General features: G+C 39.8%; 1 protein-coding gene across 1 annotated transcript in view; it reads right to left on the bottom strand.

Annotated features, from left to right (window-relative positions):
• The window catches only part of LOC104536423 (collagen alpha-2(V) chain-like), a gene marked incomplete at both ends in the record, with an annotated part of 33,835 nt that extends 16,260 nt beyond the window's left edge, over window positions 1-17,575 (bottom strand). Inside the window, 14 exons of the mRNA XM_010179023.1 lie at window positions 602-655; window positions 1,395-1,448; window positions 3,321-3,374; window positions 5,191-5,244; window positions 5,862-5,915; window positions 7,109-7,153; window positions 9,221-9,298; window positions 9,731-9,841; window positions 11,651-11,851; window positions 13,511-13,564; window positions 14,204-14,236; window positions 14,960-14,992; window positions 15,768-15,781; window positions 17,317-17,575. Of these exons, the coding sequence (XP_010177325.1) occupies window positions 602-655; window positions 1,395-1,448; window positions 3,321-3,374; window positions 5,191-5,244; window positions 5,862-5,915; window positions 7,109-7,153; window positions 9,221-9,298; window positions 9,731-9,841; window positions 11,651-11,851; window positions 13,511-13,564; window positions 14,204-14,236; window positions 14,960-14,992; window positions 15,768-15,781; window positions 17,317-17,575 (1,098 nt within the window). The remainder of the gene's footprint in view (window positions 1-601; window positions 656-1,394; window positions 1,449-3,320; window positions 3,375-5,190; window positions 5,245-5,861; window positions 5,916-7,108; window positions 7,154-9,220; window positions 9,299-9,730; window positions 9,842-11,650; window positions 11,852-13,510; window positions 13,565-14,203; window positions 14,237-14,959; window positions 14,993-15,767; window positions 15,782-17,316) is intronic.
• Window positions 17,576-27,881: the final 10,306 nt, after the last annotated feature.

Here is a 27,881-nt window from a genome sequence, read left to right as displayed (position 1 = left end):
AAACTGCTGGGTGAAAAATAGTCAGTCCGATAAAACATATTCTCTCTCCTCTCCAATGCCTGTTTCTTTTAAGCCAGTCTCTAGTATGGTAATCCAAAAGAGGAGAGACAGGTTTTAGTTATCCATTGTTTTATTTTATTAAATTATAGCTATATAAAAAAATTAGAAAACTGCTTCTCACCTCTCAACTTGGTCACATAAAGCCACCAAGAATCACAAACTGTCCAAGTGGAAAACTGCAAGATGTGCCTGGGCTCTTTGCTAACAGGCTTCATTGTCGTCAGTGTTGCAAAGGTACCACAGACAGACCACAGCCAGTTCACCCATGATTCATTACAGGCCTAAACCTCAGCCCCAGCTGAAGCTGTGCCTGGCATTGTGGAACTCTCTTCCTGTGTAATGCTGGGCACGTAATCGTATAGCAGCTTGTATGGACCAAACATACAGTAAAAATAGACATTCCACATAGCTTCTCCACTCCATACAAGTGGCACTGACAGGAGAGAGAACAAAGCTGTGTTCGAAATATCCACTATCTATTATTATTTTGGCATTATAGACAACATGCTTAAGCATCTACTTCTTTGGGCCATGGAAATACCTTTGCTCCAGCTGCTCCAATTTCACCTTTTGGACCGTCGAGTCCTTTCAAACCCTGTAACAGTTATGAAAATGGGGAGAAATTATATTTATATATGTACACACACAGAGCATTCCTATTCTCACTGTTAAAACAACTTGATACTAAAGTGTTAAGAATGGATCTGAGATGGTAAGAGCAAGAAAGGAAAAAAATACAGAAGGAAAAAAAACATGGAATAAAGTTTTTAAACATTTCCTAAATGGAAACTATTCGTATGTACAAGGTACATTTCCTTGGATTTAGTTTCCTTTTTTAAACAAGAACGTTTAAAAAAAAAAAATCCTAAAACAACAAGGAGGAGGCTCTGAGCCATAGGAAACCTATTTATTCATCCGTGAAGTGAAATTCTGGCCAGAAAACTTGGTAATTTGTAATCACTCCGTGTTGCAAACATATCCACCTCTCAAGTTCCCCACCCTAATGCAAGACTTGCCAACAAAGTGAGAAAACTGTCAGGTTTGTGCCTCCTGAAGCTTGGCAGGGCTCATGTAAGCTCCTTCCAGATTCCCAGAACATTTGAAAAAAGAGTGAAGAAAGCACTAGCGAACATAATACAGGGGTCAGCTTAAAGGGGAATAGCACTGATTTTCTGTGACTCCCTCTTTCTCTCAAATTCCAGGGATTCTGCTACATTTGGCAGGTCCATAGAGTAGTTAAATTCACCATAAATACAAAAAATAGTTGAGTATCTTTATACTGAAACTGCCTGGAAACGTCAGCTATAAAGAGAGGGGAAAACCTTGTTTCTTACCCTGTGACCCTTGAGACCTGGGAGACCAGGAGCACCAGGAAAGCCTCGAGGCCCCTAGGTTGGAAGAAGAAAAAACAAATAAAATCCTGATTTCTGCAGGAAAATGTATCGATAATGCTGCTAACAGGTCAGAGTATAGCAACATTGTTATTAATACTCCTAATACTCCTTCATCTTGGTGGCATAATACAGTGAGGCAGAGCATTTGAGCGGGTCACAGATGAGGAAGCACAACTTGCTATGATGTTAGACAGTCTCAGCATGATGTACGTGTTCACTGGTATTAAAAGCTTTATTGTTTGCATTGGTGTATGACGAAACAAACAGAAGTAATGACATAAAGCCAGTGGTAGATCAAGTTTTGAAACTTAATATAGAAAAAACAATCAAAAATTATGACATTTCTGAAATGAATATATTAGATTGCTTGAAATGATTTATATTCAATGAGTTTCTCAGTGAAGGATGATCTCTCTTGTCATACAAGGTGTCACATGTAAATTTGAAATTGTACAAATTATGCTTGTTTAGACTGAATGTAGCCCATGAGAAGGATTTATTTGGCCTGTGCTCAGTTGTTTATGAATATCCTCTTATACAGCCAGGGCAATCAAATGATGAAGCACACATATGGGACAAGTCACGCGGCAAAGACACAAATTACGTAGGAGGGGAAGCAGCTATGGGGTGTACCTGTAGAGCTTTACAGGCCTTGTTGTTGTAAGGATCGTCTGGCACTCATAGTTCATAAACAGGTTTCAGTGACGTCTGCTGTACCAGGCGAACCATGGGGGGTTACAAAGTCACTCAGTATTGGCTTGCCTTGAGGCCCTACCTCTGCAGAGACAACCCATGGCGAGCTGTGTAGCCCAGCCCTGAGTTGTCTGGTAAGCCTGAGACTAGACAAGGCAGTGTTGCATCATTCAAAGAACCAAAACCTGTCTTGAGCCTTGAAATCCCTCAGCAAATAATATGCCCTGAATCCAAATCAAATCACTATTCAGTTGCTTAAAACTGAGATAAAGGTAAGTTTGAGGGTGTTCATTTGGCTTCAACTGGCCCAGACAATACAAGGATATGCAAAAGGATCATATGGAAGTTAGCCTCACTCATAAATAAAGGAGAAACGGCTGCTAAAGTCTAGCACCCCAGGTGGCAGCACGCTCCTGCCTACCATCAGGTAGATCAGGGAATAAAACCCCTAAGATTTGGGCTGGAAACTGAGAGTTGCTTCTCCAACTCTGCAGCTGGCAGGTGAGGAGACCCTTCCCCCTTAGTTGGGATGCCAGCCTCGGTAACTTATTGAGAGCCCTTACCTGGAGGGGTAAGTGAATATTTGGTATGTTTTAAATTTGTAGTTGCAGGTGATTGATGTATGGTATTTGGTGCATTTGTGAGCTGTGATAGTGTGTTCCATGCATCACCTGTGGATTGGAATAATGAGTTTTCTGACTTTCTTGTTGTTCCAACAGTGCATTTTGTGAATCTCTTGTGGTTGCCATAGTGTGGTCTTGCTTTTAACTGCAATAGTGCATTTCTCCATTGTATCTCTAAAACCTGCGATAGTGGTGTATTGAATTTGCAAGCGCTGTTCAAATAAACGGCTTGAACCCTGCAGTTGAGTCTCTCTCCCATTTTTTTTATTTCTAGCATGAACCATGACAAGTATCTTCTGCACTACATCTACATATTATTTGGAAACCTCTAAATCACATAGACAAATTGAATAAATGTATTAAAAGAAATTATATCTATCTGTGATACAATCCTTTCTTCCCTTGCCCTGTATTAAAGGTAAACAATGCCACCCAAATCTGACAACATTTTATACTCTCTGAGCACTTCCTGCACGTGACTGTGAATAAGCATGTGAAATGTAAATGTATGTAATGTAAAATTAAAGAATGTAAATAAACATTCTCTTACTGGAGATCCTGGAAATCCAGGCTCACCGGACTGTCCTGGTCTGCCAGGCTCACCCTAAGGACATAAAAAAAGAACACATGAAAATAGCAAATGTGATAATTAACTTTTTAAACCTTTTTCCATTCAAACAGATGAGGACATTCACATCAGGATTACAAATCGTCTTTACTGTAACAGTTTCAGTGATATAAATCAACCGCACACTTGCGTACCCATGTGCATTTTGCACATTAACATTTAAAAAGATTTTAACAAAGAATGGCAGAAACCGAAGATTGAGTCCAAAATGTATCTCAGCATGACAAGATAGTGCTGAAAATGTAGTTTTCCTCTGAATTAATCATAGGATCACAGAATGGTTTGTGTTGGGAGGGACCTTAAAGACCATCCAGTTCCAACCTGCCCTGTCATGGGCAGGGACACCTCCCACCAGACCAGGCTGCTCAAAGCCCTGTCCAACCTGGCCTTGAACATCTCCAGTGCACGAATCCACAGCTTCCCAGGGCACTCTGTTCCAGTGGCTCACCATCCTCACAGTAAAGAATTTCTTCCTAATATCTAATCCATATCTACCCTCTTTCAATTTATCCCGCTTTTCCTCTGAATGGTCTGTACACTGAAAGGTTCCACCTGGCATCTCCAGGCAAAGGCAGCTCAGCTTTGCACAACAATCCCACGCCCTATCCACTCTCATATGAGGCAACATTTTGTCATCCTCAAGCAGAAAGTCAAATTATTTTAAATTTCCATACGAACAGGAGTCCAAAACTGCCTGCATTGTAGCTTGTTACTTCTCCTTCTGCTCAAATATTTTAAAATGTGCATAATTTCATTCTAGGTCGGTGACTGTTTTCTATATAATGCAATAGGTAAGAAAATACAGTAGAAACAAATAAGATTATTCAAAGTCCTCCAGAGTCACAACCAAACATTCCTTTATATCAATCAGTTCGAATACATCCGGGACTCTGGGCTGCAGGAATATGAAAGGCTTCAGAAAAATAGTTTCTAGATGGATAGAAGGTTTAAGTCCTTCACAAATGTAATTAAAGAAACTGATACATACATTGGAAATGGAGGAAGTTCTGAGAGCAGCATCAAGATTTGGCTTCACTGTACTGCGAGCTAACTGCTTCTGAAGATTCTTATATCTCCTTGTACAGCTTGAGGAGAAAGTAGCTGTTGCATGAGCTATGGTAATTTTTATACTAAAATACCCAGCATCTGCAGTTTTCAACTAATTTCCAAGTTATAAATTGCAAATCAAATAGACGTAGTGTGCTTTGCAAACAAATAATATACATCTACCAGGAAATTGTTAGGCTATTGCTGTGCAGTACATATACACTTATGCAATATGTATCATAGATACATCTTACATGTATGTGTATTTACATGGAGAGAGCCATAAAATAACATGAATACAATAAATGATTCAGAAGTTAAAAAAACAACCACTAAAATTCAGTTTTCCAGATCCAGGTGTACGTTATCATTCCATTTCTTCTATTTCATCATGCAATCCCAAAGACAGGAGATGCCTCCAATTGCCCCCTCCAACTGTGATATATTATGATGTTTGATTTCAAGAAGCACACCTCAGTTGAAGAACCAGCTAGGGCAAGAAATAATAAAGACCAAGTGCTTAAACCTTGGGTATGATGGTGACATGTAAGGAAAGGTAAGGGGGCTTTTGAAAACGGTTGCTAATATTTATAGTTATAACACCATACTTAATGAGGAGTATGATTACAAAGAAAACAGATAAAAGTAGTTACAACAGGCACATCTGCTGGTTAGTCACTGTTCCAAAGATGCCAATATTTGTTTTATTAAAAATAAAACAACATACAAAGAATAACAAACTTACATCTTCACCAGGCTTGCCTGGAGGTCCCTCTGGTCCACGAGAACCAACTGGACCCTAAAAAATAAATGTATTTGTTGTGAAGTCAGTATAGCCATCACTAAAATATCTATTTGCTGCATTTCAAAGTCCAGTTTTATAAAAACACATGTAGAGAAAGGATTATTTTATGTCTATGTATACTTGCCTAATTTTGTGGTGCTTTTTCTAACCATCCTACTCCTAAGAAACATGCATTATGTTGTATCAAGATATAGGATGGATTCTTTAGGAGAAAATTAAAAAAACAAAACATTAACAATCACAGTTGCTGTTGTTATAAATCTCTGGTTCTTGCTTTTACTTTTGAATCATTTTACTGTGTCCAAAAATAAATATTCTCATAATCCTTTGTCTAAGTTATACTACCAGGTATGGTTTTATGAGGCCCTAACTATCCTCAAGTATGTGCTGGAAAAGTAGCAATTATTGTTTATACTATGATCATTACTATGCACGTTCCAAGCAACCTGAATTCACTGATTCAGGACAACGTGCTTTGAACAACACCGGTCTTGACTGAAGTTACTTAATAACTTTGTCTGAGACAACACACAGAAAAATGTTCTGAAGTAAGGAGGTGTAATATATTGCTTCAATTTCATTGTAGAAATGTTTGTATTTATTGGTCTTACCATAGGTCCTGGATCCCCAGGTTCACCAGGTGGGCCTGTGGGGCCAGCACCACCCTAAAATTAACCAGAGATGAATACAGTTACAAGTTCCAAAAAGTAGAAATATGAGGTTATAAATGAAAATCCACAATCAGAAAAATCACAGCACATGGGACAGTTTGGATTCTAGTTAAGAACCAGCTCACAGTGCAAAATGAGTGAAAGCTGGATACTAAAATCCCTCAAGCTTTAGATAACTCCCATGCCATATACACATCCCACTGGAAACTTAACACCGTGTCAACACTGAAACCAGAACAGTCACCATGTTAATTGCTGTTCCCTCATTAAAAAAATGTGCCTTGGGTTAAAACCTTGTTAGAAGTCCAATAAATTGTTCTTTATGAGTTAATCTCTATGTATAGAGTACATCTGGAGCAGAGCTCCTGAGAGTAGCATGTTTAGATTCACCTCTAGATGAAGATGCCTTGAAGAAGGCCAAGCACAATGAAGAGCTGCCACTTCCACAGCACAGGGTAAAAGAAGACAGTGCAACAAACAGATATTCAGATGGAGGATGTTGAAGGAAACTGTACTTGCTATTTTGCTGCCTGTCTGTCTGCTGTTTGTTTGATAAAACACCCACTTTCAGTGATAAATAGATATAAAGTAAGCAGTATGTAATTCGATAGAGCAGGGAAATGGAAACAGGGGAATACTGCTTTTCTGTATTGGGAATCACTAGTCAAAGGTGCTGCTGAAATCCATTTTTCAAGTAAGTTTAATAAAACACAGAAAAACTACACCAAAGAAAAGAAAGCCTGACACTTACAGGCTAACAAACTCACATTGCATGATTCTCTGAAACATATAGAATTATTTTACAGCTGCAGAATTGCAATTGAAAAGTGAATTTTAAGATTTCTTTCAGTCAGGAGTGGCCTAAACGAAATTAGCATCTAGATTTCAGTCAGAAACCACAGTCTCCAACTTATATATTCAATTTATACAACCAGTTGTTCAACATCTGTGTGCCTTTGAGTTGCACATTCTCTGCCTGCAGTCAGTTTTTCTTTCCAAGCTTTCTAGACAACTTTCCATCCAGACTGTGTATGCTTATGTGCCATATGTGATGCCAAATATGCCAAATGCCTCTGTGAGTATTGAAGATGGACATTGCCTCAGAGACGCACACACCCCGTCGTTACTATGTGCTTTGCCTTCATCTCTGGCCAACTATCTGAAATCCCCTGAGGTGAAGTACTTACTTGTTTTCCTTGGAGACCTTGAGGACCTCTTGGACCCACTGGACCCTATCGAAAACATAACTTGTTACACCCTGGAAAAAACCATTCCCCAAATAACATTCATCCTACACAGACATCAAAATGGCCTGATAGTGGCCTCCAAGATAGCATTTCTTTGCTCAGACCCTCTGAGGGGCTTTTACTCAGGAGGCTGATGTTCTGAAATACAGAAGTACATAGAATTTAAATCTTCAAACTCAGAAAGCCACAGCAGTGTTAATTCATTAGCAGAGAAAATTATGGGCTCGGTTGCTTTCTGGAACATCAAGTCTCTGGAATCAGTCAGGATAACTGTGTTACCTGCATGGGGCAAAAATTTACAGAACAGAATAGACTGGGAGGAATAGCTTTCCCTTGAAGGGAATCTCATTGCTCAAATTAAACTCACAGTGGAATCAATGACAAAATAAATGCATGCTGCTGTTCTCAGCTGTGAGCAGTAACAAGTGACAATGGAAGGGCATATTTACAGGAATCATACAAACCAGCAAAACAGCTTCCAAATTGCTGTGATTTGTAACAGAAAATTCAGATTTCCCCTTAAAAAGTTTCATGGGATTTCTAGGAAAAAATCTCGTGTTTAATTTTAACTTAATATTATGAAGCAAACATAATCTTGTCTGAAAGTAATTCTCTTGCTTAGAGCAATACAAAAATACTTACAGCTGACTATAACTTGCATTGTGACAGAGGTTCAAGATTTGCATTTTTTACACACAACTAGTTATTTTTTACTAATATTTACAAAGCAAATGTAGAAGAGTTAGTAATAGGCCCTTTGAAAATTCCAATAAACATTAAAATCAAAAGAAAAATCAATGGTTCAGCTGCATGACTATCAGCCACTCAGTTTACGAGGAAAGTAGAAAAGGATGTCACAGAACATGATCCAAAGACAGTGAGCACCGAATTACTTTAGTAGATTTTGTGTAAGGCCTTAGAGAGGCCTAGATACTGAAAAATACCTTAAAAGATATTATTATATTAAAATGAATCATATTTGAGAATGACAACAGAAGAGGTAGCACAAGAGATGTGAAGTCTCGAGGCAAACTGAGTGAAAGGATTAAGCAAAACAATGGAGTCAACAAAGTAAGTGGTACAGACTTGTTGAACAAGTCATTGTTTGTGCACACAGCAAATTCACTGAAGAGATTCATTCAATAAATGGAAAGCTCTTTGAAGAGGTCACTGCAAAAGTTAATCCTCAGGCAAAGCGTCAGATTATCCTTAGAACCTTTTGGGTTGGACTGACACTGACTGTGAAGGTTTCTGTTGAGGGCTTGGGAAGATGAGACTGAGGTAGGCAAACCCATGGACAGTACAATCACTTGAGGATGGTTTCCTTAAGCATGAACGTTAAAAATAACAGCAAAGAGGGTAACAATATCTTCAAGATACCACAATGGGATAAATACATGTAGTGAAAAGACATTATATTCAAAACCAACCCCAAGAGTTCCAGCAGAGACAGCTTAGGGTGGAGAAACAGTTTTCACAGATGGTAAAAAAAATTACGTGTTACCATTAAGTCCCCAGTGCACTAAAAGTAGAGGGCATTATCTACACAGTGAGAGGTACCAATGATGAAACTGTACCCACTGGAGAAACAGAATGTCTGTGCAAAAGAATAAAGCACAGCTTTCAGTTGACAGCTGGTTTCAGAAATAATTTTTAAATTACTACCAAAAATAACGATCTGGGATACCACAATGTGAAAAGAAGCCTTCAAAGTTATGCATTTCTTTACTTTGCATTATACCTGACACTGCAGTTACTCTGCGGTGACTCAAGATATGAGAAAACCAGGAGCTGGGTTTTTTCCCACACGTAACTGTTAGTAGCTGCTCTATTTCAGGAGGGAAGACAACGAGAAGGCCAGAAGTGGGGGGAAAAAGCTTTCACTTTAACAGAAGAATATTTTTTCACTTTTTGCCAAAACTGCTCTAGAATATACTGTTCCTCTAGACTCTAGAAGCATAGGAAGTTGAAAAGGATGAATTCCCATTTGGGTATTTGCATATGCATTCCATTTCCACCCTGTCCTACAGTACAGGGCTAATCCGGTCTTACCACTGCACCAGGCATCAGTCCCATCTGACTACCGAGTCCAGATTTCTCATCCAGTCCTGCCATCTGAGCTGAAAATGGCTGAAAAAATAAGATGTCAGATTTTAGCTGCCAGTCGTTTTGATGGTTTGTTGAATGATTGACATCATTCAACAACAGAAGTTGTTTTTCCTGTAAATTTGAGGTGGTTTCAGGCTTCAAAGACCAGTCAAATGCATCGGTTTTAACTTGGCTGCTTTGGGTTTAAGTCAGGTGGAAGTAACAGAACCTTAATGAAGGTTTTAGATTTGAGCATCTTGGCTTTTCTAGATGCTCCAACTCATTGTGAAAGGTGCGTCCTTTCTGAGGTTTCTCGCATTCAACTTGGCCCACATTTCTGTCAGAACTCGCACTGCCACGAGCTGCTGCCTCTCGCGGCTGAGAGTCAGGAACTGAAGTGAAGTCACTCCTTGTATCATGTGGGTCTGGCCCAACACTCACAGCACTTTCTACCACAGCAAGTATAAAACTTACCCTGCTTAGTCCATCTGGTCCTGGATGGGTAGGATGCCCTGGAGGACCAGGGTCACCAGGCTGGCCAGGGATACCAGGTTCACCATCAATCCCTTGAGGACCACGAGGACCCTAGAAAGACAATCAGAAACAACAAAAGGTACTCATCAAAATCACTGCAACTGGTGAACTTCCTCGTTTGTGATAAATCTTTATTTCTACAGAAAGAGCTTCAAAAAAACCATCTCTCAAGACCTATACCTACCTTCTGATCAGAAGCACTGGCTAAAGTTAGTCATGAACCCAACACACAAGTAAACTGCAGTAATTCCTCTCACAGGCTCTTTTAGAAACACAGGCTTCCTATCATCCCATACTAGAGTACACTATTCCCAAAAAACTATTTGGCTTTGCACACACATAGAATATCACGAATTTACTTCTAAAATACGTATAGCTCAGATTAGTGTACGTACATACATATGCTTAGGAATCTGTAGCATAAGGCTGTATTTTTCCAGCTTCCTGACGTCAATAATGGTTTACACAGCTTGTACTCTTACTGAAATCTCAATACAGTTACACTGCCAAAAATGCAGAGTAAGTCCCCTGGTACCAATGTTATCTCTAGCTGGTATTTGCAGAATAGGCTGGCAGGCCATCCCATTGCTTCCATTTAGATCACCCACTTCCGATTCCTAGACTGCATTCATCTTATCTTGTGTCAGAACTAAAATTAAACACAGAGGCAGCTAATAAAACATCAGGGGAATAAAATCAACAGCATCAGAACCAATAAAGCTGTACTTCAATCCAAAACATAGACTTTAAAATGCTCGTCAGTACTGCTTCCTTCATTGGAATGAAAAATGCTTGGCCATGGCAAGGAAAGATTTTATTCTGTGCAATGAGCTCTTCTACTTTAAGGATCCTAAACACAGAATGTCAGAAGCCTGGCTCAGTGAGACATCTTCACAAACACAGTTACAACCAGACAGATCTCTTGTATTTCCATGAGATGTGTTTCCTTGCAGTCTGCAACACATTTCAACGAAATTTATGTCTACACTAGTACGGTTTGAACTGATACGGGTTGGGTGTTGAAGAAAAAGCCTTCTCTTGTGAAAGGGCTTCACTGAGATAGCATTGAAAACAGGATTTCTGAAAACTCCCACTGAACAAGCTAGTTGTCTTAACTCTTGATCGATCTTTATCATCTGAAATTCCTAAAAAAGTCTAGCAAGCAGGGGAAAAATATTTTTTTAATCAGACAGGCATGCACACACATGCAACTGCTCCCATGGTGAGGTGTGAATAGACAGCATTCTGAAACAGATGAGAAGATCTGGGCACGGGGGATGGAAGAAGGTTCTAGCAGAAACCTTTATTATTTCATATTTCTACTATGAACAGAAGTACACACTGCCAAACCTAAAAGTGCATACTGTCCAAAGAAGGAAACGAATGAATTGTCTTCTTTATTTGTTCTCAAAATAAAAAGAAAACAAAGCTAAGCATTACAGAAAAATAACCGTTGCCTATAAAAAAATAAGCAAGCATTAATACTGATTTTCAATATCAAAACCAGGACACCTTAACAAAACCTGATATAGAAAAATGTCCTTTTTTTGCTTCTTTTAAGAAAAGGACCTATTTTTTTAGTCATCAAAAATCAATTTGCTTCAAGAGCAACACTGCAAGCCCTCTACCTGAAACCCAAAAAGCCCCTGAAAAGCACATTTTTATTTGTAGGTGCCAATTAACCAGAGGTATATAACCAATTTTTAAAAGTAAAATCTTGATGATACGTTTATTTATTTTATATTATTTCTTTATTTATATATATCTGTATCTCAAAAACCCCTTTCATTTTCCTTCACCAGTTCAAAGCCGGTGAAGTTTAAAAACAGGCCACGAGGTGGCACCATTGAAACACACAACCGCCCCGTCCGGCCGCGGCTGCTGCTGCTGCTGCTCGTCAGGAGCCGCGCAGGTCCCGCCTGCTACGGAATAAGGGGAGGTGTGGATCCTGGTAGAGCACTCTTGAACTACTTTAATTGCTCCTGCAATTACAGTCGAGCATGAATCCATATTGAAGCAAACTATACAAGGGTTCTGAGGATGCTCAAGCTTATTTTCTGTCTGCAAAAGTGCATTCGTAAACACGTGAAATTTAATCTTTCCAAAAACAACCCCTCCCCAGATGCATTTTGCAAATACAAACATGCTGTTCCCTAGCTGTTTCTCTCTTATTGTTACACTAACAAGGAATCGGAAGTAAAAAAATCGCTAATGCTCCTGAATTCACTCTCCATTCAAAGGTCCTGATTTTGCAAAAGGCAGAGATCCACAGCAAGGTTGAGTTCCTTCTGCTCACTGGTCAGTAGAAGTCCATTTAAAGACCAACAACAACAAAAGCTCAAACAAAAAACAAAACCCAAAGAAAGAAACAAAAGGCTTGAAGATATGTTTAGTAGTTTTGCAACATCACCAGCTAGTGATGTATTTACTCGGACTAATTTTATAAAGGGTGTCTGAGCCAGGTTACCTGCTCCACGAGGTGTTTTACACAAACTGTCAAAAATGACCCGACATTTTCAAAGGAGCTGACTGGCTTCTAATCCCTTGATGTTCCCTGATAGCAGCATAATAACCTGTGTCAGAGAAACTTAAAACTACCTACAGCCTTTTGGTATTTTAGATATTTATGCCTCTGTAGAGGGGGGATATGACACAGGGATGCATGACACAGAATCAGAAATCATTTAGCATCTCATCGATAATACTGCACATTAGGAAAGCGCTTCAGACGTCTCCACAACCACAGGTAATATTCCCCTGTGCACCACAAGATCTCACAATCACTCCCATAGTTCTCTTAAGCATCTTCATACTCATTGAACAGACTAATGACTTCTGGTGATCTAGAGAGCAGCAGTGGCTTGGCACCCATCTCACAGAGGCTACACACGTACTCCACTGCTTTAGAAGTGCCATTACATCTCTGGACAACAGTCGCACCCTGGGTGAGCAGCACAAAGGAGTCAATTTTAGGCCTGTGCCTAAACTCAGTGTTGGCTTGCTCTCTCCTGAAGGACAGGAAAACACCCACATAGAAATTACAGTGCTACAGCTCTCCAAAACCTGCTTTCAGCAGTTTCTGCTCTTTGCCCTAGCTTTTTTCAATGGTTACATGTAATCTTTGGTATTTTCAGCACTCCCTTTCGGCCTTTCTGTGGTTCTCCACATGCAGACGTTGAAATTCCCTTATGAAGTCTTTCTTTCCACTGAGCAATCTTGAGTATATTATTCACCAGCATACCAACGTATATAGTCACATATTGACTCCCCAGGAAGTTTCCTGAGCTTTGTCTTACCTGAAATACTCTGAGCCACACAGTTTGCTCTGCTTCTGAAGCACGGTAGTCAAAGTTAGCAAGTGCTTAAACCAGCGAACGTGATGTCTCATGTTTTGGTTTTGGTTGGTTGGTTGTTTTGGTTTTTGGGGGGGGCGGTGTTTTTTGGGGTGACTTTGTTACTTTCAGACACTACTTTGGGTAACAACAGAGAGTGTATGGCTTTTATTGGAAATATGGCTAAACCTCTGTCAATTATCTCAAAACAGCCAGATTTCAATCTATCCAGAGATTGCCGAGAAATAGAAGTTTTGTGTTTTGTCACCTGATTCTTGGAAAATACGAGGAAAGTTCTGGTAAGTGTAGAAGACACAGAGGCAGTTCAAAGTCATCTAACTTTGGAGGTTAGTCCAGTACTTATATTCTGAGTTGTTAAATAACTTACAGGTCTTCCCTTTGGTCCTCGTTCTCCTCGTGGTCCTTGTGAGCCTGGAGGTCCCTAAAAGAAAGATGAGAATATTAAGTACCTTTCAAACTAGCTAATGATTAATAAAGCTCTGAAAATATGAAATGCAAGGCTAATTTGAAAACTAATTTGTGGTTCTTTTTTTCACATAATCGTAAAGAAAACAGCTACAATCACCAAGTGTTCACTATTTCTTCTCAATTGTAGATTGCCTGAAGGGAGTAGAACCAGGATGCTGCAATCTACCAAATGGTTTCATGTCTCACATGCTTCCCAAGTTAACTTAGCGAAGATTTTTCTGAATGCTGGAGACTCTTCACGCAGAGATGTGCAGGTTTGAGACACCCTTCCTGCTAGTCCAGAACTGCTGTCTGCTCAGCCACAGCCGAGAAGCACTATGCATCTCTTTCCATGCTTGCCAGATGCCTGCCAGAACCCAGCATCAAGGTCCTCAGATGTGTATGTACCCATTCGCTTAGGGCCTGGACTGACCTGAGATTGGTAAAAAAGTCCATAATCTCTTTCACTTCTCAAATCGAGCAGTTTTGCAGACAACATCCGCTACAGGCATGGGAGAGTTCTCCCTTCACATCACCCTCATAATCCAAAACAGAAGTGGCAGAAACTGGACAACACCATCATCAGAGAAACAGAAGACCAAAAAGTACTCACGGCTGGTCCCGGGCGACCTCGTATTCCTGAAACCTAAAGAAGGCAATGTAAATTAAAGTTACCACACAACATTATGGCTATGTTTGTCATGATTACCCTGCAGAAAATTTGTTACACCGGGCGACCTCGTATTCCTGAAACCTAAAGACGGCAATGTAAACTAAAGTTACCACACAACATTATGGCTACGTTTGTCATGATTACCCTACAGAAAATTTGTTACTGAAAAGTAAATAGCAAGAGGTAAAATTAAAGTACTGGGCAAGTTGTAAGGCCTTTTGGGGAAAAAAAAATCACTGGCTCTCTCTTTCCAGTTTGGAGTCTTTTTATAAGCAATATGAGTAAAATCTTTAAAGTGTCATTGTTATTCTAAAAAAGATTAAGTAAGTGAATTATAATTATTAATCCCAACTTATCGATTCTTTTAGTTTGTTTGTCTTCATGCTAGAAAGAGATAATAGAGATAGAAAGTGACGATTTATTTCAACAGTTTTCTCAAGTGCCTCTACACTTTGCAAATACTAGTTTATCATTATGCCTCCACAAAATTCTAACTATAAAAATAAAGTTTGTGACAGATTTAACTCAATAAGATTTTTTTCTCAAAATTCTAACCTATGTGAAACAGTGTAAATTCAATTTCCTTCATTCCTAGGTTGCACATTTTTGTTGTATTTCCTTAATCACCGCAATTTTGCTAAAGCACTAAACTGTACTTCTAGGGTGTGCTGATAAATTAAGAAAAAACAGACTTACAGGTGGCACTATTCCAGGTTCTCCTTTTTGTCCCTGTAGAAAAAAAGGTTGAAGACCATCACATGGCAGAGAACAAGTGTAAGTACAAACAAGAGTATCAGTTTTACCAATACCAGCCTAAGAGTTCTCTAAGGAAACTGAGGTTAAATTAAAGTACCTGCGACAGCCAATCCACGCTGTTTTTAATGACTGTAGACACTGGTTAAATGAAGGCTATAGACTTTCTCTAAGTGTATAACATACTGGCTGAAAGACTGGTCAGACTGAAAATGTACCATGATATTTAAGTACTAGAAAACACGTTGTAGTTCTGTTATTGTGTTATTTGATTCGTATGACATGCAGAGCCCAGGGTAGCATTCAGATTCCGTTTCTTCAAGGTACAAAATTAAGATTTTTATCATTAAACCAATGGACATGGAAAACCTGTACATCCACTGCAGCGTGGGCACAGAATACAAAATGGGATCGCACAGCTTCAGGGCAAAGGACACAGCATTTGCCATTTGATTTTTCTTTGAGCTGAATGTGTTGATAATGATTACACATTACATAAAATAACTGGGTTTAGACCTTTTGGTGGTAACCACTTTATTAAGGAGAAAAAGAGGGCTTTGTAAAGAGAAAAAACCCTGCATCCCAGCATTTTTTCTGTGTGGACTGCAATCTCCCTAGCCAAAGAGGAAGAAGAAAGAATTAAGTGGTTTTAACAGAGCTCATATTTAATTTCTGTGAAGCACTCCAAGGAGATGCAAAAGATTATTTTAACAGTTGCAATACATTTTTAAAAAAATAATGGAAATCTTACCTTTCTTCCTCTACCTATTAAAAAAGAGAAAATAAAAGAGAGGAAATTAACGTTTTTCTCTGGGGAACAGAACACAGTAAGAGTTGAGTGAAGGTGTTGCAGCCAGAGCCATCCCCAGTCCTGTCTGCACCGAAGATGGTGTATTGCCTGTGGGGAGCTGGGAAAGTTCCCAAGGACACATCCATCGCACACACCCTTGTTCAGGAGGGAGGAATCATAACAGTTTGCAGTGATGTCCCCTGATTCTCAGCCTTTTCCAGCATTGCACAGAATAAGAAAGAGTGCTGTAGGAAAGTAGAATATCATGGGGAATTGCCAGAATCTGGCCTAATGATTGGCTGTGAAGTCAAAGGAAGCTCAGTAACTGACTTCAGTATAAGCAGTGTTGATGGATCCACGACACATTGCGTGGTTATTTTTCAAAACATAGAGCTGACTGAGAGACTTTGACATTTTTTTGTTTGAAAAGCACCTGCAATATCAGGTGTCTGAGTTCAGAGCCATCTAGCCACACTCATATCCACAAAAATCCTTCAGAGGAATAGTTTATTAATGCCTTGAATAACAGGAAGGAATTCTGGAAGGTATCCATGCTGCTTTGATACTTGCTTGGTGTACCTCGCTGATGTTGGCCCAATGGCTCCCAGAACACAGCAGGATGCACCATCTATTTATAAATGCTTACCACATCTTGAGCCATTGCTCAATTACACGAGTCCTTACTACATGCCCTCTACCTCTGCTTTGTTCTATATTAAGCTAATCAACAGCAATTATACCTCCCAGAGAAATTGCTTTAACTGTTATATATAGAATGTCATTCAAATGATGCAATATTAATGAACATTAATTGCAAGAGGTTTGGGTCTCTTTAGGAAAATTGAGGCGGCAGGGGGATTGCTTCATACAACTCTCTCCAGGAAGAGGAAATGGACTGGAAAAGACATGATCTTTAAGGCTAATCACAGACAGTATGCAAACAGGGAGATAACAGTACTTCATACTTATCTTTTTTTCCTATGTCTCACAAAAGGACCACATGTCCATGGTTTCATTTTGGGGAAACACTTCATACTGTTTACATTTTACTGTTTACATATAATGTTTACATTTATTCTTCCATTAGAGGGTCCTCAAATGGAGCTTTTTATTAAAGCATATGTTTTATAAATTATATATATTTATAGAATAAATATACATTTATCTTAATATGTTTGTGGTACGTATTTATCTTAACATATTTCTTTTTCAGTTCCAGATATACCACAAAAGTGAGCCAGAAATCAGCCTTGAAATATTAAGATGGCATTCATATCAACCTTTTAGTTATAAAGCCCCCTGGGCTCATATCGGATTCATACTCAGAAGAAAACTGTTTCAAGAGCCAGCTCAGGTGCAACCCAAGATGAAATGTAACTGCCAAGTATCTACTCTCCTCAGATTTAAACTTTCTCCAGGGAAATACTATAAGAAGTTTCAGTATCATGAGGTTCCTAGTTCTTTGGGCTGTCTCTCCTTTCAAAACCAGCACACTGGAAAGCAATCTTACCGATGGTGGTGTCAAAATCGCGTGTTGTATGGGGACACACAGGGCAGCACTCTCCTGGGGGCACCTGCGGGTTTTCACACTCCAGCACATCTTGACACTGAATTTCATCACAAAGAATAGCTCCATTGTCACAGACACAGATTTGGCACGGTGAGGGCTTCCAAATATCCCTGTTCAGGTACATCTGGCCATTCTGAGTGCAGGCTATTTCTTCAACATCTCCTGGAGTAGGAGAGAGAATATACAATGCATTTTCCAACTGTGAATCAAAGGAGTAGGAGTAGGACAAGGAAAAAGCACACACCTGAAGTCTACCGGTATATTTCAACTTGATATTAAGGACTTTTATATATCAGTCATCTTAAATGTCTTTCTTATTTTACCATAAAATAATTTCTGATGAAGTCTTCAAAAACCAAGTAAAGTGGAAACTTTTCTTTGGGTATCCAACATTTTACAGAATGCCCTATCAGGACAAATCAGGAACCACAGTGCCAAGATGCCCTCCTCTGAGTCACACACAGCAGAACTGTGAAACACAGCCCAAAATGATGCTCATGACCAGTGGGATACTGTGGACAAGATTCATCTTACCTGAGTGGGAGCTCCCTCTGACCACAGGAACCTTCCTAACAAAAATGTCTTTGAAACTGGACAATGCAGTTAAAACCATTATCTGATAACTCCCAAATAGCCCTAATTTCTAACTGGTACCAGACTGGGAATAGGGACAATTATATACATATACACACACACATATATATATACACACACATACAGAACACATCCCACTAGTCAAAGACCATGAACATTATTTTTTAAGAAAACTTATTACTAGCACTAAAATTAACTGCTCTAAGCACAAGGACAGTTTCACTGCTCTATGCATTTCTGACCTAATTTAAACCAGATGTAAACAGAAAAATGACAAAGTAATAAATATGAACAGATTTGGAATTTCAGCCTCATGCCTTAACTCAAGTCCAGTTACTCCATCAATGTCAGAGCGCAGGGAAATGCAGCAGATGTGTCATTAACTGTTGCCTGCCATCACTTACTTTTGCAGCTTTCTGCGGCCAATTATATGAAGTTCAACAAGGCCAAGTGCCAGGTCCTGCACTTGGGTCACAACAACCCCGTGCAACTCTAAAGTCTTACGGAGGAGTGGATGGGAAGCTGCCAGGCACAGAGGGATCTAGGGGTACTGGTTGACAGCCGCCCAAAGTGGAGCTAGTAGTGTGTCCAAGTGGCCAAGAAGGCCGATGTCATCCTGGCTTGTAGTAATAGTGTGCCCAGAAGGACCAGGAAAGTGATCCTTTCCCTTTACTACCCCTCCCACTGCTGAGGCCATACCTTGGATAGTGTCTTCAGTATTGGGTCCCTCACTACAAGGAAGACATTGAGGCACCCAAGTGTGTCCGGAGAAGTGTAACAAAGCTGGTGAGGGCTCTGGAGCACAAGTCTTATGAGAAGCAGCTGTGGGAGCTGGAGTTGTTTATCCTGGAGAAGAGGAGGCTGAGGGGAAACCTTCTTGCCCTCTACAACCACCTGAAAGAAGGCTGCAGCGAAGTGGGAGTCAGTCTCTTCTCCCAAGTAACAAACAGTAGAATGAGAGGAAATGGCCTCAAATTGCACCAGGAGAGGTTTAGGTCGGGTATTAGGAGGAAATTCTCCACTGAAAGGATTATCAGGCACTGGAACTGACTGCCCAGGGAAGTGGTGGAGTCACTACCCCAGAGGGATTTAAAAGACATGTAGATGAGGTGCTTAGGGACATGGTTTAGTAGTGGACAGGTTATGGTTGGGCTTGATGACCTTAAAGGTCTCTTTCAACCAAATGATTCTATGATTCTAACAGAAACTGAAATTCAAATATATACCAGGTCAGCTTGTCTCTGCAACCAGTTTATCACACCAACTTGCAAAATGACACGAAAGGGTGCTGCACAAAAGGAAATGTTTTCATTGTGAAGTAAAGACATCAACCAAGTGTGCTGTACAGTCCATTTATGACACTGTGAGAATAATTTTCCAAACTGCAGATGGTATTTTGGAAAGCACTCTTCTTGCTTCTCCCTTGTGTGCATGACATAATGCGCTGTCTGACATATTTAGGCCTTTCCCCCCAGATGTCTGGCATATGGTCTATGTCTTCCTTAACATATCAGCCCCAGAACTTGTTGTGCCGTTCAGAAGAGCAGCAGTTTGCATAAATGAAATTTCTAAGTTACTGATTCCAAAGTCAGCATTTTGATATAACTTCAAATAAACCACATAGCAACTGCTTTGGCAAACCAGAGCTGAGCCAGATGGTGACTGGCTTCTGCCTGCGTCTCATTCAGCAATTGAGAAAGAGGCAGACAAAGGCAGGGGAGGGAAAGCCACATATCAACTTCTGAAAGCGTACCAAGAAGTCTGTTTTCCTATCAGATTGCAGATATGCTGACAATAAATAATATTTTTTTTAAAACCACAAAAAAACCAAACAAACAAAAAATCCATGCACACCCCCCACAGTACTGCCAGAAAACACTTTTTAAATTTTAATTCTTTTGATTACATTTGGTGTTTCAAGTTTTACTTTCTGCTGTGATGCATTACACTGAGAGTAACCTGAAAAGAGCAGTGACTTCAAAGCCAACCTATACCACAAGCACATTTTGCCATTTTACTCTTGGGCCTGAACTTCAGGCATGTTATCTATTGGCACCCAGAGCAGGAAAGGCAGCAAAGGAAGATGTTCTACCATTTCCTCCCTGACATGGAAATCTGCAAGTTTTTTTAATTACGGAGACCAAGTCACAGACTCTTCATGTTTGATGTTCTTTCTACCTCTGCAGTTTTAACACAAGGGGCTGAAGGGCTTGAGAAGCAGCTCTGGAAATCCCTATTGTGGCAAAAGGAGCTGCTAGCTCATTAAATGATTCATTTCTTACCAACAGAAAGTACAACTCTGATTGCTATTGGACCCGACTAGAGAATCTGCAAATCCATTGAAGTCAGTGAAAATTAATTTCAGAGCAGTCTACAAATAAAAAAGGCAAGGTAGAACAAGTGCCCTGTATTAAAGGACTCATTCATGCACGCTCTTGCACAAAGAACCTGAGTGAATTTCAATGAAAAGCACAGTAAGTACAACACAATTATTTATCTGCTCTGTATTGATCTGTTGGACTATCAGTTTTGCTTTAAAGAACTATTTGATCAGAAGCCAAACAGTTATAGTTAAGACACTAAATCATCATACTCGGTGACTACGCATCAACAGTTTGGAAGTAAAAAATTCCCATCATGCCCTGACACACCCAGGTATGTCAGGTTTGTGTCAACACTGAAATTGTGCTAGTTACTGGGAGCAGGAGGGATCACCCCAGTCACTAGATGGCTGTCAAAGCCCGGCACCAGCAATTCTCACAGAAGGTTATACACAGTAAAGGCATGCAAGGCACACCCTGCTTTGGGCATTTCGTGCTGAGCTCATTTCTCTCTAGGTTGATTGCACTCCTCAACAGCCAACAACAGGACAAGTGTTTTAAAAGACAGTATAAGAAATCATTTCAGTCTTTCACCACCATGTACACGTCATTTTGAAAGCAATGTCTGGACATTCACTGCTGACTGGTTTGTTATTTATCATTACTCCACATCACTGCATCCTTATTTCTTTCACTGAATTCTGGTCTGCAGCTTGCGTATGAAGAGGGAAAGTGAGGCCTGGGCAGAGAAACAGGTAGAACAACAGAAAAAGAAAGAAGGAAAATGACACCATAAAAAGAGAAAATTAAGGGGGGTGGGAGGGAGAGGAGGAGGAACACAGGGTTGTGAGTATAAATGTTTTAAAAGAACAGGCTAAGAAGGGGGAGAAAAGCAAGACTATTTACCGTTTAGAGACAGGGAGGCCTGCTGAAGCTGATATCCTAAGGTCTTATTTTCACTTGCAGAAGCATTCTCAAAGCCCCAAAATATACTCTCCTGTTACCTGTCTCTTCTGAAAGACAACCTAATATGGAAGCAGTCAACCACCGTTACCGCAGCTGATTAGGTGGCAGGGATATGATAGGAGGGAATACATCTTTCAATGACGTGCTTGGGAAAAAATGGCCAGAGCGAACCTTGCAGATACAGAGGTTTTCTGCAGAGAGTAACACCTTTGGATCATAGATGAAAGGGTAAGAGAAAGAAAAGGATTTGACAACGAAGCAGCTCCATTTAATTGCATTTTTACTAGTCCTAAATAAAGAAGCCTGAAGGCTGATAGGCCTACAGCACCAGAGAACATAATCTAAAAAAGGCAGAAAGGATGATGACTGGTATTGAAAGCACGGTCTGTCAGTTTTACGCTTTCTTCTGCCAACAGGGACTTCTTGATGCATACTGTTACCAAACCCAAATGCTTTTACATTGCTTAACATAAAAAGACTGGAACAGAAGAGGTATGGTTATTTAATGAAAAAGGGTTGGAAACAAAAGAGCTTGTGCAGACAGCTTTTCATCCTCTCTTCATCTTCCTGATGCTCGTTTGTGAAAAGTCTAAGCAAATATAAGATTGCATAGACACAGTGGCTTTTAAATTGAAAGAAATTTCTAGACTATGAAAAACTGAGTTTCAGGTTATGAATTACAAAATTTAATCCCGCTGATTCACAAAGCAGAGTTGCAGAAGAAAATCAACGTGAAAGAGGATACGTGCTAACGACTGTTCTGCAGATGTACTGTTGTGTGTGCACACAGACTGCCAAGAGAGGGACAAGAGAAGCTTGGTGTTAATCATCTTTGATTGTCAGCCTGTTGCAACAATAGTGTAGGGCTTGATCCAGTTCCCATTAAATCAATAGAAAAAACCTCTCATTTATTGCAGTAAGAATCAGGCCGCCTTTTTTGTTTATCTTTTGATAACTTCTTTTGAGTAGTAATAAATGAAGTATTATCCAAATTACTGTGCTATGTAAAATATAATGTAAGCGCCAATTATTTCGAAAATCAGATACTTTTCAGGAGTGCTGATAAATACAAGACCTATTTTGCAGTTGTTGCACAGAAACTGTTCTTGTTAGTAAAGTTTAACGTACACAGTTTACGGAAGTACTTTACAGTTACATACCTGAGGATGAACCTGGCATCCCTGACCAATAAGCGAATGAACTGATTCACAATTCACTTAATATGAAATATTTGATTATCAAAATGAAATCAAATCTGCATTCATACATTTCATACATTTCTATCCAGGATACATCATGCATCTCAGTGAATTGTAGATAACAGCTACAGTACAACACACTAAAATCCAAATAAAGGAGGTTCCAGCTCCTTTTCTACAGGGTTGACCCTCTCAATCACATTGAAAAGTCAATGTCTTTTAATCTGTGGAATCCTTTTAAAAACACTTATTTATTGTGTACTTTGTAAATTCTCCTCTAGGATTTTTTTAAGCAGGAACACTGCAGGATGGATTAAAAAAACCCACCTAATTTCCTAGGAAAGAGTTCTGATGAGGCCTGGTTTCCTACAGCTTTTTGTTTCAAACTCTGTGCCTGTGTGCATTCCCAAAAGTATAATGGAAGGGACTTGTTATTATCCTCTTGCTTTGCAAGGGAGCCTTAGCGGGGCACTAACTTGGAACTCCCTTCTCTTGCTAACTGTGTATGTTCACAGAATTTTCAGGACCACAATTATCTCAGTGACCTGGTCTCTCACAAGGTCTCTGTCAAACCTGGCTGAAATCAGCCCCTGGAATCCCATGAGATTGGGGACATAAATGTCACAGTGCAACCAGCAGAATCACGCAATCGCAATGTCCTTAAGAAACCATAGAGAAAATACAAAATTAAATGTTCATCCAGACCTTCAGCTGGCATAAAACTACATGGAGCCACAGGCTTTGAGAAAGTCATCTTATTTTAGACCAATATCTGTGCTAGTTACTCTTTTAGACAGTCCTGCAATGACTAAACCTCTGCATCACGAATCTTAATTCATTGCTTATTCTTTTGGCTATGCAGGGAGACTTAAACTGAATTTGGAGCCACCAAGAGAACATTCATCTTCTGTAACCCCTAGGGAATTAACAATGAGCTATAGAATCATAAAATGGTTTGGGTTGGAAAGGACCTTAAAGCTCCTCCAGTCCAACCCCTGCCATGGGCAGGGACACCTCCACCAGACCAGGTTGCCCAAAGCCCCATCCAACCTGGCCTTGAACACTTCCAGGGAGGGGGCATCCACAGCTTCCCTGGGCAACCTGTGCCAGTGTCTCACCACCCTCACAGTGAAGAATTTCTTCCTAATGTCTAATCTAAACCTTCCCTCTTCCAGCTCATCATGGAATCATAGAATACCAGGTTGGAAGGGACCGCAAGGATCATCTAGTCCAACCTCTCAAGGTAAAAGTACAGTTTAAATGAGCTGAGTTTAAAACCATTCCCCCTTGTCCTGTCCTGCTACCTGCCCTTGTAAAAAGTCCCTCCCCAGCTTTCCTGTAGGACCCCTTCAGGAACTGGAAGGCCACAATAAGGTCTCCCCAGAGCCTTCTCTTCTCCAGCTCCCTCGGTCGCTCCTCATAAGGGAGGTGCTCCACTCCCTCCATCATCTTTGCAGCTCTGCACTGGACTCTTTCAAGCAATTTCCTGTCCTTCTTGAACTGAGGGCGCCAGAACTGAACACAATATTTCAGGTGTGGTCTCACGAGACCAGAGTAGAGGGGCAGAATCACCTCCCTGGCCCTGCTGGCCACACTTCTTGTGATGCAGCCCAGGATGTTGTTGGCCTTCTTCTGGGCTGCAAGTGCACATTGCTGGCTCATGTTGAGTTTTTCATTGACCAACACTCCCAGGTCCTTTTCTTCGGAACTGCTCTCAAGCCATTCTCTGCTCAACCTGTAGTTGTGCCTATCAGGACATAAGGAACCTCAATCTTATCAGAACACAAGGAACTGTGCCTGATTCATTTAAGTCTAGAATCTAAAATAGCAGGATTATAATGAAAACATAATATACTTCTACTGTCTACTTTGGCTCACTGTTCTGGAATCCATGATTATTTGATTTTGGTCTTTCCAAAACCCAGTCTTTGACTGCTGTGCATCACTAAGAAATAATGCAATTTGGCTGTAAAGAAAATTCTCTCAGCTGCTTCGTTTGCCAGTATCAAACAGACATGGTTTCTACTCACAGTACATTTGGATTCCTCTAGTAAATCTATTGGTAATTCACAAGAAGCTGTCTTGGTTGTCCAGCCAGCCAGAAGCTGCTCAAGTGACAAGTTGTGCAGGGTAAGATTGCACTATGTCAGGCAGGTTCTGAAATAATCATTTCTTCTTGGTGCCAGCACTGATCTTGACTTTGAACTGCCAACTATTACTCTTTGAACACTTTGCCCCACCAGGTTTTCATTCACCTTGTACACCCACTCAGTCTCACACTGAACTCAGTCTCACACTGAACAAGGGACTGAAGACTTCCCCAACTTGTCTATGGATGCTATAGGCGACAGCATCGAAAGCCTTGCTAAACCAAAGGTAAACAGCACCCACTGCTCTTCCTTTGTTCACCAAGCCAATTATCTCATTGTAGAAGACAATCTGACTTAATTAATTCAGTGGCAAAGGGAAAATTCATTACCTAGAGAGCCTCTAACTGCAGTCTTCACTGTACCCATGGAATTGAGCTCTTACAAGTTCCACTGTTCTAGTTTCACATATGCTAAAACCTAAATTATAAAATAACCATGCACTGCAAAAGAACTGGTTTGCCTTCCTTGTTTTGTAGGATTTAGCTCCTTTGAAGTCAGAAAAAATGTGTATGAATGTCTTTTCTTATTACATATAAGAGAAACACACTTGCTGCCCAAACATCCTCGTTCTTTGAAGCTATACACATCAAAGTTCAATAGAAACCTATCATTACACATTGCCTTTTCCATAAAGCTTTTCCACACTGTGGTTTGCAAAGTGGACTCATGTAAGCCCCTAAATGCATCCTAGCTAGCCAATATTACCCTCTTTTTCAACTAAAAATAAAGATTTGTAATTAGTAAGAAAATTCAATTCCATGATTAAAAATCTTTGCATGCCAACAGACTCAGCATTTCAAACTGAAGCAAAAACTAACCAGTGTTTGGGTGGAGTACGAAGGTATTCCTGGAAAGCTATACTCAGGATACGCTGTTTATACAGCGAAGCTATTCATTTGCCGAAAATCCGGGCCTTTGAGAAATTAAAAGAGAACAATGGTAAGCAAGAAAGTCTGCAAAAATTCCAGGAACAAAACTTCTGTTTCTTTTCTGCTACTATTACCTTACCACGCTTCAGACAGCTCAGTCAACAATTTCTGGTGTCAAGATGACAGGGAGCAAGCTTTAGCATCCCTCAGGGCACCCTTGCTGCCTTCTGCACAGCATCAAGGATGAAAGCTCTGAAGGAGCAGCCTAGTTCCAAGTGTAATTTAAAGTACAGCACACGTGTGTGCACAAGGAAGAGACTTTGATTTCAGTGAGTCTCATGCGCAAAAGGAAGTTTAATGTCTACACAAGTTAAACTTATTACTTACAGATATAGGAGCAATAAGCACTTTCCTTCTTTCAGTGCCTGAAAATAACAATGGCATTAAGCAAGAAGTGAGCAGAGCTCAGTTAATTTCAATACAGGTTAGGGATCAGAAAGTTCTTGAGATTTAATACAGAAGACAATTAGCGCTGGTAAGGAATTTGTCTACATATTTTTTTGTTAGAAAGCATTGAATTACTGAAATACCAAGGAAGGTGCTTTTATTAGATACATCCACTTGAAAAGTCTTCCTTTCATTTTCAGGATGTTTGAAATCACCTGTTTCAGTCAGGAAAACATTGCGTTTTGCTAGAGAGATCTTTGTACTAAGAAGTCTTGCAAAAAACCAAACATCCAAATCAAGCTGAAGAAAAATATTTTAATTGACCTGACCTGATTCTATCTTTTTCATCATTACTGAGTCATGACATCTCTTCAGAGTCGCTTCAACTCATCCTGCCTGGCCAGGGAAAACAAAGGTATTTGTAAGTGGCTTCCTCTCTGGCACAGGCTGGTGGCTGTATACCGAAACTCCCAAGATATCTTTAAGCAGACGCTCTCATTTGCAGACCAACATAATTTAATTTCTACTAGAAGAATAGAGCTAGGCAAGGGGAAGAATATCCTTAGTCCATTTTCAGAGTGTTGTATAACTTCATTAAATTTAAAGAGGGAAGTTTAAACAAAACCCAGTTTTTTTATTTTGCCTTTACACTACAGAGAGAAATTGTAACATTAACCTTGTTAATGTTAGTGAAGGCATTCACAATAATAAGGCATTGTGTGTGAAAGAAGAATTAGAGGTATCTTTGCCTATGTGAAGACTTTCTGTTGCTGCATTGGACATTTGAATATAGTTAAATATTTTTATTTCAATTTCATTTTTAACTTGGTTTTGGCATTGTAATACTTCTCAGTCCATATATCCTAAAAACAGTTTGCAAAGAAGAAGTTCTGTCTGCCCTGTCATTTCGGCACATAACATTGATAAACTTTCTTTTAAAAGGTACATAACATCCATGACTTTGCTTTCCTGCTGGATTATGTTTTCTGGGTGAGAGGAAATGAAAGGCTTTCCTGTAGGCTCTCCTGCTCTTATTCATTGGTTATTCTTCCATACTTCAGGGATGAAGCATTATGAACTTTTGCCAGGCAAATAGTCCATACTAAAAAGGTTTTGAATGAATTAAAATTCCAGTAAGTATGCGTAGTTTAAAACAAAACATCACCTCCAGCTACTGTTTGCTTTGAACTTAATCTACTTTCTATTTCCCTTAGTTCTTCCTTCCAAAGCTACTTTATCATTTTTCAGATCTTCTTAATTTAATCCTATTATTGTTTCTTTGATATGAGCCTTTAAAAGCCCAAGAAGGCAGCATCCCCACGTTACAATAACATTTTTTCTAAAGTAAAGCTCTACAAATCTTGACATCTCTTTGCAGCAGTTAACTCTCACAGCAGAGTTAGGTGCTGCAATCAGGTGCATATAAATGCATAAAATACAGAAAAGCTGTTTATTTTCCCTTTTGTAAAAGAATGAAAATCTGTGCGGGGTTGAGAGATGCATCCATGCTTCAGGGATACAACTGAGATGTTAGACTTGAGAACATTTTTAGGGAACAATTGAGGGTCCATGGGCACTCTAGTGTGACTATGCCCCACTGCTGGTGTAAATACTCAGTCTTTGAGTGCACTCAGAAATGTGTATAAACAACAGAGGGAACCCTGACTTACAATTGGGCTCTTAGTTTGGTTTCATCTTTGAAGTGGAAATCACCAGCTGGAAACCAAGAATCCTTCACATCACCTTCGGCTCAGTTTAACAGTGAGAATATGTGTCATAGTTTACCTGTCTCCAAAATTGCATTATATTAGTACACACCCAGCCGAAAAAAAAGAGTTACTACCTTTTTGTATTATTACTTAGTCCTCAGTGGTATTAAAATCATAATAATAAAGCCACTGGCATCAAAAGACACCATTAATGTCAGTGGGCTTTAATCCCACGCAAAGCATTACTGTG

This window comes from Mesitornis unicolor, unplaced genomic scaffold, assembly GCF_000695765.1.
Source record: "Mesitornis unicolor isolate BGI_N332 unplaced genomic scaffold, ASM69576v1 scaffold5772, whole genome shotgun sequence".
Lineage (NCBI taxonomy): Eukaryota > Metazoa > Chordata > Aves > Mesitornithiformes > Mesitornithidae > Mesitornis > Mesitornis unicolor.
The sequence above is the reverse complement of the archived record's forward strand: the minus strand, read 5'-3'. Positions and strand labels throughout refer to the sequence as shown.